This window comes from Lonchura striata, chromosome 23 (genome assembly GCF_046129695.1).
Source record: "Lonchura striata isolate bLonStr1 chromosome 23, bLonStr1.mat, whole genome shotgun sequence".
NCBI classification, from domain to species: domain Eukaryota; kingdom Metazoa; phylum Chordata; class Aves; order Passeriformes; family Estrildidae; genus Lonchura; species Lonchura striata.
In genome coordinates, this window is record NC_134625.1 from 2626893 (window position 1) to 2639690 (window position 12798).

Here is a 12798-nt window from a genome sequence, read left to right on the forward strand (position 1 = left end):
ACAGCCCTGCCCTGGCCAGCGGACAGTGCAGGGTGGCACAGGGGACAGCACAAGGGACAGCCCTGCCCTGGCCAGGAGACAGCACAGGGTGGCACAGGGGACAATCCTGCCCAAGGGGACAGCACAGGGGACAGCCCTGCCCTGGCCAGGGAACAGCCAGGGTGGCACAGGGGACAGCCCTGCCCTGGCCAAGGGGACAGTGCAGAGTGGCACAGGGGACAGCACAAGGGACAGCCCTGCCCTGGCCAGGAGACAGCACAGGGTGGCACAGGGGACAGCCAGGGTGGCACAGGGGACAGCACAGGATGGCACAGGGTGGCACAGGGGACAGCCCTGCCCAAGGGGACAGCGCAGGGTCCCCTTCACGGGGCCAGCCCCGGCGCAGAGCAGAGCAGAGCAGAGCAGAGGGCTGAGCGCTCAGGACGGCTGCGGTGGGCGCGTGGGCTGTGCAAGGCTGTGGACACTTGCTTTATTTTCAAACAGGTACGGAAATGAAATCAGGAGCTGGTATTCAAGCAGGTATGGAAATCATGAGCTGACGGTGAATGTGGATTGTCCCCAGCCATCCCCACACCTGAGGGCCCGGCGTCCTCCTCCTGGCCCGGCAGCTTTCCACAGGGCAGGCAGGGCAGGAAGGGGTGCAGGGAAGCTGCAGGGCAGTGACTGGGCAGGACTGGGAAGCTGGAGTGGTGCGGTCCCCCCTGTGCCACTGATCACTCTGGAAACCAGCACTTTCTTAGCCCCAGCTCCCCAGTCACTGACAGGGGGATGCTGTTACTCAGCCATGTTTAAAATGGTGCAGAAATCCCACAGAGTGCTACTTTGGGATAAAAAGAAAGAGGGAAAAGTACATGTTTCCAGGGTCATTTGCAGATATCAGTTTGGTTCAGCATAGTGGGAGAGTGATGGCCATCATCACTCACCAGAGCAGGTTTGGATGGATCTTGGGGCAGATCTGTGGGATATGCTGCCCTTGTGGTTCCTCATCCTGTGTCTCAGAGCAGGATTCCTGGGGGAGCAGCAATCTGCCTCTCCCTCAGCTCACCCATCCCTACAGGACATTTCACCATCCCCACCATTCTGTGACTGCCCCTTTGCAGTCACCTTTATCCCAGCCCAAGCGACCCTGGACATTTTCCCCACTCCATTCCCTGCATTGTTCTTCATCATCTTCATCCCCATCACCACCTGCTTCTCTCTGAGCTCTGCCCTGCAGATCCCATTCCCCAAAGCTGAGAGCCAGCCAGCCCTTCCAGGGTCTCCAGGCTCCTTTCTCTCCAGCCCCTTGATCCAAATTCCTCTGGGAAGGCCAAAAAAATCCCATGAGGAACTACCACTGTTGGCAGGAGCACTGCCTAGCAGGCAGCCTCAGAAAATCCTGGTTTCTTCATGCCATGGCTCAGCTGCTGGGTTGGAGGATGCTGATTTTAGGGTGAGCTTCTTGGGGCAGCTGGACCCAGCTGCAGCACCCTCTGTGTTCCCTGAGCTCCAGCAGAGAACTGAGGGGATTTGCCTTTTCACCACCTGGGCGCTCTCAGAGGTTTGGTGATGGATTGGTTCAGTGCCACGTGAGTCATGTCACCATGAGTGACATGTGACACATCAAGGGACCTGCAGGCCCAAGCAGGAGATCCACGAGCAAGCCACAAAGTGAGAAACATCAGTTCTCTTTTGATCAAGCGTGAGCAGAGCCTAAACCAAATCAGCACCACATGTTTATCACCCTGCAGTTCCCAAATTAGGGCTCAGGACCCATGAGCTCCACAGCCATGGCTCAGGGGTACCATGAAGTGGCTTTAGAGCTCCTCTGTCCCACTTGGGATAGGGCAAACGAGGAAGACACCCTTTGCTGACTACACAGTGGATGCTGCTGGAATGACAACTGCCCCCAGTGCCACCAGCAGGAGTGTGTCCCCCTGGAAGGGTGAAAGGCACAGCTGGGGTCTGTGGCCTCAGGTCCAGGATGAAATTATGCCCAGTGGGCAATGGGAAATGGTTCCTGTATCACTCAGTCAAGTGACAATCCCTGGGCTTTGCTTCTCAGCTGGGTCACCCCTGTGTCCCCAGGGTCCAGCAGCATTCCTGTCCCCATCTGCACAGACCTCTGAGAACCACCTCTCTGCATACATTTTCCCATAAATTCATCCCATCCATTTCCAAGGCAAGGCCTCCAAGGAGAAAACACCTTCCAAAGAGGTGTCCAGGAAAGTTGTGAGGACACACTCACCCACCTTATCTGGTCATCCTAGACAGGGTTATCCTTCTTTTGGTTCACAACATCCTAGAGAGTGTTTAGAAATAGAAGGAATGGGGACCTAGAGATACCTGCAGCTTTAGGGGAGAGGGTCTTCAGGATGCAGCTTTATCGTCCCAGCCAAGGAAGGCAGTTTGTGGTGCCTTCACAGCTGTGGTGTCCTGCAGTGTGAGTGCTGCCCCTCCTGAATCCAACCCAACACTCACTGTAAAGTTGGAGCTGTGCCTGGAGGAACTAGAGAGACAGAACAGGGAGATAAAAAGGCTTTGGGGCTCCAAATCTGACCCTCTCACCATAAATGTGTTTTCCCATTCCACCCTCCCCACACCTCACAAGCTGCTGCCAGGGCCTGCTTACATAAATCAGCTTTGCTGGCTGAGCCACAGCCCGAAATCCCCACCAGGAACTTGGTGACAGAGTCCTTGCAGGCAGAAGGATGTGAGGGTGCATCCCCTGCTCTGCCTCCCACACATCCCACCCCACAGTGCTCAGGCCCAGCATGGGCCATCCCTCCTGTCCCAGTCTTTGTAGCACCCTCAGGAATTTTGGAAGGATGACAGCTGATAAGCCACAGGAGAAGGCAGGAAATTGGGATATAAAATAGGGAGGGGCTGTGAGTGATGACTGGGGTTAAGTCATCCATCAGCCTGCTCGGATGCCATTTCTCTTTCTTAATAATATTAACACACGGTCTTCTTTTGCACTTCATCCTTTAGAGAAGCTCATTCATTAACCCGCAGGGCACTAACAAGAGCAGCTGCTAATCCGCTCCTCTGGCTCCCCCCACCTGTCCTCCCAGGGTAAACTGAGGCACAGAACGAGCAGGGTTGTACAAACAGCAGCATCCCGCGGGCAGCCCGTGCCGACATCACCGCACACGGATGGGGGAGCAGGGAAGGAGCCCCAGAACCCTCCCCAGGCTCATCCCTGAGCCTCTTCCAGTAGCCAGGGGTGGGTCCCTGGGGGAAAAGGCCCCTCTGTGACCTTCAGGACACTTCATGCTCCCTCTCCTTGCTCCTGCAGAGTCGGTGCCGATGGCGGTGATCATCGGAGTGGCCGTGGGGGCCGGCGTGGCGTTCCTGGTGCTGATGGCCACCATCGTCGCCTTCTGCTGCGCCCGCTCCCAGAGGAGTAAGTGTCACCCCCACCACGCTGCACGCCCCTGGGAGGGCTGGGGGAGAACTCAGGGGAGAGGGGAGAAATTGAATTGGAATTGAAATTGGAATTGAAATAGAATTTGAACTGAATTTGCCGGCACAATTTACTGAATTTGCTTCTCCGCACAAGCCGCTTCTCCTGTTGGTGTACCGAGTGTCTGCTGGAAATGGCAGTGCGAAAAGGGAAGGGCTTATGGAAAACATGCCAGGGTAACTGTGGTCCCTGTTAGCAGCACAGGCAGCTCAGGAGGTGTGCAGGGGACCTCTTAACCTCTCCCTTGGAGAAATCCTGAGGTGCAAGAGAGAGAAGCATCCTCAGTGCACCACATGGGTGCTTAAAAACCCTCCACAGTTCTGCTGCTGTTTTAATTCCAATTCTCCTGACATGCATATTCCTAGCAGGAATGACAGACAGCAGAGGGGTTTTTCATGGGACTTGTGCATTTCAGAGTCTGGCTGCAGTGGAAATACAACTTAAAGTGACATTAGAGACACAGGTAGAGGAGGAGGAGGGGGAAGCAGCACGGCATTGTCTGGCCTCATTAAAAAGACACCGGGAAATTAAAGGAGGATTGTTGGCTTCATGAAAAGGCACCAAAGCAGGAGGGAGAAGAGTGTGATTGTCTAGAGCATTCCAAGCCTCTGGGGAGAGGAGGAGATCCTTGGCGCTGCTCCCGGCTCGCGAGACGCGTGGTACGGATTCCAGGATGCCAAACTCTCCATGTGTGTGCCAGAAAACCCAGTTGTTGTTCTTTTATTTTTTTTTTTCCCCCCTCAATGGTTTACAAAGCCATCAAAGACACCCGGCAGCTCCTGGATTCAGTAAGGACACACAGCCCCCCACTGCAGAAATGTGTTTAATTTTCAGCGTGTTAATGATGCTTCTCCCTGTTTTATCCCTTTTTTTTTGAACTCTCACAGCTTCCATTAGCAAGAATTAATGAACTAAATAGGGAAAGTAATTAATCTTGCTTTTTGGGGAAGAATTGCTGATGGACAGCACCCAAGACCAGGCCAGTTTGATGTCGTGGAGGTCATTTGGCAGCAAGAGACAATGCAAGAACCTGAAGGAAGCAGGGCCAAGCCGTGTTCCCATGTCCATGGGCTGTTTTTCCCCCTGCCACATCCTTCAGAGAAACAGGGAGCGTGTGGTTCATTATTTCCCTCTCGTTAGATGGAACCAGATGGTGCAGGGCTCTTTACAGGACCCACGACTTCACAGGAATGCCATGACAACAGATTCCAGACATGGTGAAAACGCCAGGATTTAGACCCTCACAAGCTGGAGGCAATGTAAGGATGGGCTGCTCTTCAAGGGGAAAGCCAAGAGGGGACAAGGCCATCCCAGCCAAATGCCTTGTGTTATTTATCCCATTGCTAAATCAGGAAGAAGAGGCATTTTCCTCACCAGGGCTGGGAAGACAGGTTCTGGAAGGAAGGCACTGGGGACATGGTGGCAGGGTTTGAAGTCCCTTTTCTCCGCTGGGTTTTTGGTGTTATCCCATTTAGAAAAGGTTTTTGGGTCTCCAACACACTAGAGGAGTGTTCCCTGCCCTGCTGCTGGCAGTGTGATTCCCTGGGGAGAGGTCAGCAGCATCCCCAGGCCAGGGCAGGGGTCCCTGTGCTCCCTACGAGGCTTTGCCACTTCACTTTGGGATCAGAATAAGTAAGAGCTCAACCAGGAGATCAGTGAAGATCCCTGCCCTGATCTCCCTTCCCTCCCCAAAACCCTGTGGGAAGGGTCAGACTCAGCTGGGGACAGCAGCAAATCCTGAGTGCAGATAGGATTCCACAGCCTGAGATTCATGCATGGGGCGCTGGTGACCCCCAGTTCCTCTTTACCTGCCTCCAAAAGCTACTGGAAACAACCAAAACAGTCTCTCCTTGGGTTTGGGGGAAACTGGGAGCATCAGCAGCTGAACCAGACCCCAGTGACACTCAGGGTGCAGAACCCTGCAGGGAAGGACTTGGATGTGCCAGGTGGATGGGCTTTTACCCCAGTTTTGAGGTGCTGATGCCAGCTGAATGCTGTGACCACTGTCTCTGGTGGCAGGAGGGTGGGAACACCAGGCTGAAAGGTGAGGAAAGGAATTTCATCACTGATAGCTGTGTGTGATGTGTGGAGTTATTGCAGAGATCAGCTCAGGAATGATGGGATTGACAGAGCACTTGGATAGCAGGAGAAGGACTCATTTCCTGCCAGGATGACTGCAGATTCCTCTCCCAAGACAAATACCAATGTTGTGCCATCATTTATAACAACCTGGTGCAGGCTGCAGGAACAGTTGTGTTGAGGGGACACGGTTACCCAGCAGTAACTCTGGAGAAGGAATCTCCTGACCCAGCCACTGACCACAGCTAACAGCAATGGGGGAGGCAATTCCTGACCATGTTTTGGGAAAATGCAGCAAAAAAAAAAAAAAAAAAAAAAAAAAAAAAAAAAAAAAAAAAAAAAAAAGGACCAGGTGCAGACACACCAAGCCTGGAGACTCTGGAAAAGAAAAAAATTTACTGCACATCTGTTGTTGTATCTTCAGTGACTTAACAGCCCAGAGTTATTTGAGGGGGAACACTCCTGGGAGAGAAGCTGCAAGACACTGATTAGCGTCTCCTTGTGATTAAAGACAGAGGCTCCAGCACCAGGAACGTGGTCCCAGCAGGACAACATTAAAAAAAATAAGCTGTAGCAACTTCCCAGTGAAAGGCTTTGCCTTGTGCCCTGAGACTTGGCGAGGTCTGGGGGCTGTGGAGGACAGGGGATGCTCGGAGAGATGAATTCAAGGACAGAGCTTGGAGCTGGTGTGGGTTACATCATTCTGTTCGGTTTAGAGATAAAACTCCCGGGGGGTCCAGCCTTTTCTGGACTGATCCCCGCAATCCTGGCTTGGCAGGGCGCTGCTGGATCCGTCAGCTGGAGGCAGATCTGACAAAGCGGTGGTTCGAGGCAGTTTTTGGGTCTGGGCGGGCTGGCACAGCCATCCCGGGAGTCGAGAGCCAGGTCCGTGGCTGGGGGCCGGCTTCAAAGCTGTTGAGGTCTCGCTGCTCAGATTTGCCTCCATCTCTGCTTTTCATCTCGGCTTTGCGCCGCCGTTCCGCTCCCGCTGCTCCGCGGCTGTGGTTTAGTTCTGCGAAAATGGCTTGTTCAAAGCACGCCTGACACCTTCAGGGAAGGCAGGGAGTCAGTGTTCCTCTCTTCTCTCCTCATTTCCAGGCTGCTTGGAGATGATAAAACTGTCCCTGGCCACGTCTGTGCTCCTTGCTTGGCCTTTCCCATGTGTTGTCTGCACCCCAGACTGCGGGAGGTTTTTCTCAGGGGTTCCCAGAGCCTGGCCAGAGCTGGTCCATCCCTCAGGAGCAGTATTTCCTATGGATCAGCAGGCTGCACAACGATTTCACTCTGTGCGGGCAGTTCTGCTACAGCCCAGCCCCTGGTAACAGCACCGTGAGTGTGGCAGAGGCCAACCGAGCTCCACAGGGAATTCCTGCAGGAGTCTGAGCCGTCCATACCTCTGGCAACGCAAATATTGCTCCTCTAGCTCTCCGATGGGCTTGCAGAGCCGCCGGGAATCCTCGGTCGTGTCCCTGCAGAAGCTCCGCCACTGTTTCGGAGTAACGCCCTTGTCCATCTCCCTCTTTTCCCAGATCTCAAGGGTGTGGTTTCTGCCAAGAACGACATCCGCGTGGAGATCGTGCACAAGGAGCCGGCCGCGGGCAGGGAGGCGGAGGAGCACCCGACCATCAAGCAGCTGATGGTGAGAATTCCTTCCCTTCCCTAAGCGATTGCTCCGGGCCAAGTTTGATGCTTACAAGCCCGGACACGTGTCGCTCAGCCCCGAAATAACCACTCAAGGCAAAGACACTCTTCCAGAAATGCTGCTCTCGAGATCCGCATTCTCTTGCCATAAAAACCTCCTCGAGTGAAACTTGGCTAATGAGGAGGGAGAGCTGCTAGGGGTTTATTGCAGTGGCCCATCTGCCCGCCGGGCTAATTGCAAAGCAAATTTGCCACCTCACACCTGGAAAGCTGCGGAGGGCAGGGAGAGACACAAGGGGGGAGCACGAGGTGATAACGAGCTCATCACCTAGCGAGATTGTGCGGGCAGCACCAGGGCTGTGCCCAGGGCTGGATGCCCACCTGCGCCTGGCTCTGTAACACCGGGGAGCTGTCACCTTCCGCAGGCCACCGCCTTCACCCAGGGGACCGACGGACACGGGCAGGCCAAGAGGTGCGTGGCTGAGGGGCAGCAAACGCAGCTTGTGCCCCGGTGCTGCTGCATCCTCGCCAGCAGCCCCTCTGTGTGCTGTGGTCACTCTTCTCTGTGGCTCAGCCCCAGTTTGCCTTGGCTTTCACTTGCTGGTGACAAAGAGAAGCTGAAAAATGGCAAAGAGTCCTGGAAAAAAAAAAAAAAGAGAGAGATAAAAGAGCAGATGGGGAAGGGGGAAGGGATTGAAGAAGCCACTGGCTGCTTTCTAGGCTGTTGGGTGTTTTTTTCCTCCTCTAAAGCTCAATTTTTTTGGGCAGCACTTGTATGTCCTGCCTGCAAAAGCTGTTGCATGAATGCCTGATGGGAAGGCAAGGCTGATCATCGTAGAGTGGGTGGAATTGCTTGCTGAAATTGTCAGGATTGCCAGAGCATTTAGGCAGCCAGGGAGCCTCCAAACAATGAGGCAGGAGGAGGTGGAGATCTGGCAACTTATCCCAGCACCACTGAGGTTCCTGTGCAAGACCCCTCGTTCCCAGTAGGGCTTTGCCCTGAGAAATCTGCAAGTCTGTGGTGGGATTTGCAAGGCTGGAAGGGCAGAGGAAGCTGGGGTTGGGTTTGGAGCAATCTGCTGGGATGAAGGGAAAGGAGAAGCTTTCTCTCCATGGGACTTTGTACCTCATCTGTGTGATCAACAGTGCCAAGCCCAGATCTGGCTCCCACAGGGGCATCTGGGATCATCCCAAATCCCACTCCAGGCCAGGGTGGAAGCACACATGAAGCCTCAGTTACCACTCTGAGTGAACAAGGAAGAGGATGGTGGTGAGAGGTCAAGCACACAATCTTGGAATCCATCCTTTCTTAGGTTATTTGCAGGAGCCAGGGGGTGATTTCATGTCAGCTTGTGCCTTGGTGAGGCTGGGAGTGGAGCTGTGCTGGGCACACTGCAATGAGGATTCTGGCAAGGTGGAAACGGTGCAGAAAAAAAATGACAATATTTGTTTGAGAGCTGGGAAATAATGCCTTACAGGGAGAGGTTGTGGAGCTCCTGGGTTTATCAGCCAGACTGGTGAGAGGTAGTTTGGTCACGGCACACTGGAACTGTTTAAAGCCGAGCACTTTGGGTGTGACACAACAGACTCACAGCCTGGCTGGACTGGAAGAGGGCAATTCTTCCCCCTTCCTGGCCAAATCCAGGCATTTTTTCCCAAAAATACAGCATCTGGAAATTACATCCTTGGATCAGCATCATTCGGGAGCTGGAAGAGATGGTCTGTGATCTCTGACCCTGATGTTGGCAGAGTTTGGGACAGCTGGGACATCCCACCTGCAGGGATAAGGCATCAAAGCCCCCTCCCTTGCCTGGATCAAAGCCTCCCCTCCCTCATCTGCCCTCAGCAAGCACGTTCCCAGGAAATAGTCCCCAGTTCCTTCTCTCCTCAGAGTCTGCAGAGACCCCCCTCTGTCCTTCATCCACATCTTTGCTGTGTCCAGCAGTTGGTTGGATCCTCCTCTGGCCATCAGACACCCAGCCTTGGCTGCCAAACAGGTTCCTGATAAAATGTCCCAACTCTGTCAATGAAATGAAGGATCGAGTTAAAAACTCCTTGCTGATGAGGAGCAATGAGGCCTCTTTAGCAGGAGGAGGAGGAGGGCAGTGCCCAGCACCTCCCTCCCTCCACCCCAAAACTTTGCAGCTCTCCCTTCTCCCGGCGCCAGCATTATTCCCTCTGCTTCCCCATTTGCCTTCTCCGAGCATCCTGTGAGATCTCCATCCCTTGAGATGATCTCCATCCCTTGAGATGATCTCCATCCCTTGAGATGATGATCTCCATCCCTTGAGATGATCTCCTTCCCTTGAGATAATCTCCATCCCTTGAGATGATGATCTCCATCCCTTGAGATGATCTCCATCCCTTGAGATGATCTCCTCGCCCTCACCAGCGTTTTGCAGTCTAACAGCGGCTGTGAGTGCCACTGCCAGGCCGGGGGCTCGGGGTCATTAACGGGGATGTTAACGAGGAGCAGCCGCGCTGACAAGCAGCTCTCCATCCTCACCCCATCCCAGCCTCTCGGCCGAGCCCCCGACTCCAGCACAGCCTGAGCTGCTCCTGCTGAATTTCAGGCTCCTCAGCACCGTGGCTGTGCCTTGGCTCTCGGTTTCCCACCTGCCCCAGTCGTGCCAGCGCGACTCTGTCCCCCCAGACGCTGTTTTGTCATTCTCCAGCCATCTGTGACCTCGGCAGCTCACCGTGCTTTTCACAAGTAATTATTCATGCATCTATAAATTCATTAACACCTTAGGATACGCGTCACGCTGCTTGATTTGCATATGTTCACATTGCCTCAGCGGCGTTCCCACCCCCTGCTCCGAGAGCTGCTCTGCCAGGCAGCGCCTACGGGCAGGGAAAAGGCTGCCAGCTCGAGGGGCCGGAGGCAAAAGAGCCTGATGGAGGGCTTGATCCGGGGGAAAATAAACCACAACAGCCGCATGAGCCCGGGCTGTGAGGAGGGGGATGAAGAGCATCAGCTCCGGCGTGGCACAGCTCCTCCCTCGCCATGGCTGGGTTTGTTCCTGGCTGAACGCACCCCGTGCCTCGCCACCTGTGAAACGGGGCTGATAATCCCGAAGGAGCCGTCCCCACTGCCATGAGCAGTCAGAGACGATCCCAAAGTGTCAGGCAGGCAGGGGCATCCCAGAGATCGCCACCTCTGGATCGTTCATCCCTTCTGGATCGTTCATGCCCCACTGTGGCCAGGCAGATCTAGGCATCGCCTGTGGTTCATATTTGGAGTGGGACAGTTAAAATAATCAATCCAGTGATAGGTTTTTATTTTCCTGTCCCCTTAAAGCCGTTCCTCTGCTCCGAGGGCTGTTTCTAGTTTGTTCACAGCCTTCACAGGTGATCAGCACCAGACACCTTTCCCAGACAGGCGCTCAGCTCAGACCCCTGTGGAAGAGGAAAAATCAAAGCAGCAGAATTTCCATTCTGGGCGAGGCTCATTCCTACGCTCAGCCCAGTGGACACAGCATCCCTTTCTCTGCCTTCCCCCCGTGCCCGGGGGCTGGGACGTGTTCCCTGTGCCCAGCGGCCACTGGCACCGCCACCATGGGAAGCAGCGGCAGCCCTGAGCTGTCAGAGCCGGGTCTGCGTCTCCACAGCATCCAGCCTCGCCGGGAGGCTCGGGGAACATCCCTCCCTCCCAGCCGGCTCCTTCCAGCCGCACCAGCCCGTCCCAAAGCAGGATTTTGGGGAGAGGTGGGACAAGGCAGCTTCTCCTGCGGTGGGCAGCCACACTCAGCCAGCGGGTAGGCGACCGAGGCCAGAGCCGCTGTTTGAAGGTGATGAGGCTTCACCGAGCTGGGGATTCCCAGAGGGGTTCTTTATTCATGGCTCGTTCCCTCCCTGGGAGCAAAGGAAGTCGCTGTTGGAGAATTGTCACCAACATCCCTCACCCTGGTAGCGTCTGGCCCGCACCAGCGCTGCCGGGTGCATCCAATCACCCAAGCAGCCGGGAATATTGTAATTAAACCCGGAGCGAGGCGGGGGAGCACTTCGAGCCCGCCGGGTCTGGAGGATACTCAAGCACCTGAAGCAGCATTTTAAAAAAACATATTGTGTCCACTAATGAAAGCCAAGAATTTAATATCCTGTCGGATTCTCCATCTCGGAGGCTTCGTTTGGTGGCGTGAAAGGCGGGAGAGCTCCGCACTGGCGGGGCGGAGCGGGAGGCACTGCCCGCTGGTCCAGCCGCTGTCCCGGGCGCGGGGGTCCCTCCTCGGCAGGAGCCGCTCCCGGGGCGGGGAGAGCAGCACAGCCGGCCTGAGGTGATGCTTCAGCAGCTGGAGGGGGTCCCCGCCTTTTGCGGCGGGGGAAACCGAGGCAGTGGCGCTCAGGGATGCAGGGCTGCAGTTTTTTGGTGACATCCCTCAGCCACGCTGACCCAGGAGGCGCCGGCGAGGTTTGGACACGGGCAGGATTTTGCACCCCTGCTCCGGGCGTGGGGAAGGATGGAGTGCTGGCATGAGGTTGCCAGGATGGGAAGGGCGCTGGCAGCAGGGAATGGTGGCTCTGACAGGAGGTGTATCCCCAGCCGTCTGCACCGCGAGCACATTGGTGCTGTCACCTGGCTCTGGAAAAATGTCCAGGAATGACACGGGGCATCCCACGCCAGGGCACTCAGACACCTCTGCTCTCATTTTCCATCTATTTCCCTCTTCCCCTTCATAATCCCTGTTAATATTGGTGATGGAGTGAACTTGAGTTAGCATCAGTCCCTTGCCGGTGTTTGCTCAGTGATGACAAAGCGGAAATCACACTAACGAGGATCCCACCGCCCACTAATTAGTGGTGTAAAACTTTAATGAAGTTGACGCCAGTGACCGGCTGTAATGGGGGTTTGGAGGTTCACTGATGTGATGGTGCGTTGTGGACCTCATGTGGAGACTCCCTGCAGTCCCCAAATCCACGGGGTGCAGCCGAATTCGGAGAGTCGGGGACAGGCAGGGACCCCGCGGAGCTCAGGGAGCATCCCAGTACCTGGATCACTCCCACCATCACTTCAATGGCTTAAATAAAATAAATGGCTTCAATAAAGTGGCTTCAAACACCCCACCAAACATGACATGAATTCCAGGGAGATTTGGTCACAGTGAGATTGTTCCCTTGGTTCCCACCTCCCTTCTCCCCTCTCCATCTCTGGGGTCTGGCCCTGCAAGTGGTTTTTCGTTTTCATTCCGAGCTGGGACCTGTTAAACCCTTCCGATAGGGTTAACAGCCTTTGCAGAGATGCTTTAGAGGATCGAGAGGGTCGCCGGGGCTGGCAGAGCAAAAAAACTCTCCACGTCCCATTTTAGCTGCACTCGTTTAATCCTCGGCGACACTTGTATTTATCCTGGTAAATCAATGGCTGATACAGGCTTTCTTTTCCCTAGGAAAACTCAGGTACTTTAATTTATTGCCTTTAACAGCCACATCAAAGGCTTTCGGGAGATGAACAGCAAGTGCCGCGGGGTGAATTTCCACAGCCACTTACCATCTTAAAGAGGAAATTTGGGCAATGAAAGGGGATTTTGGGGCTGGCGTGGGGCTGTGATGCCAGGGAAGAAGGGCTGGAGGCGTCCGGTGAATACGGGAGAAGCTAAAAAAAGGCAACTGAGGAATTGGTTGATAATTATCCTGCT

The 12798-nt window shown here is 54.8% G+C and overlaps 1 protein-coding gene across 3 annotated transcripts in view; it reads left to right on the top strand.

Annotated features, from left to right (window-relative positions):
* Positions 1–12798, top strand: part of KIRREL3 (kirre like nephrin family adhesion molecule 3) — a 384768-nt gene that overhangs the window by 369946 nt on the left and 2024 nt on the right. For 2 of the 3 annotated variants that reach the window (XM_077787972.1, XM_077787974.1), the window contains 3 exons: positions 484–519; positions 3278–3385; positions 7054–7163. In XM_077787972.1, coding sequence (XP_077644098.1) covers positions 484–519; positions 3278–3385; positions 7054–7163 — 254 coding nt within the window. The remainder of the gene's footprint in view (positions 1–483; positions 520–3277; positions 3386–7053; positions 7164–12798) is intronic. The other variant, XM_077787973.1, reaches the window with a different exon arrangement.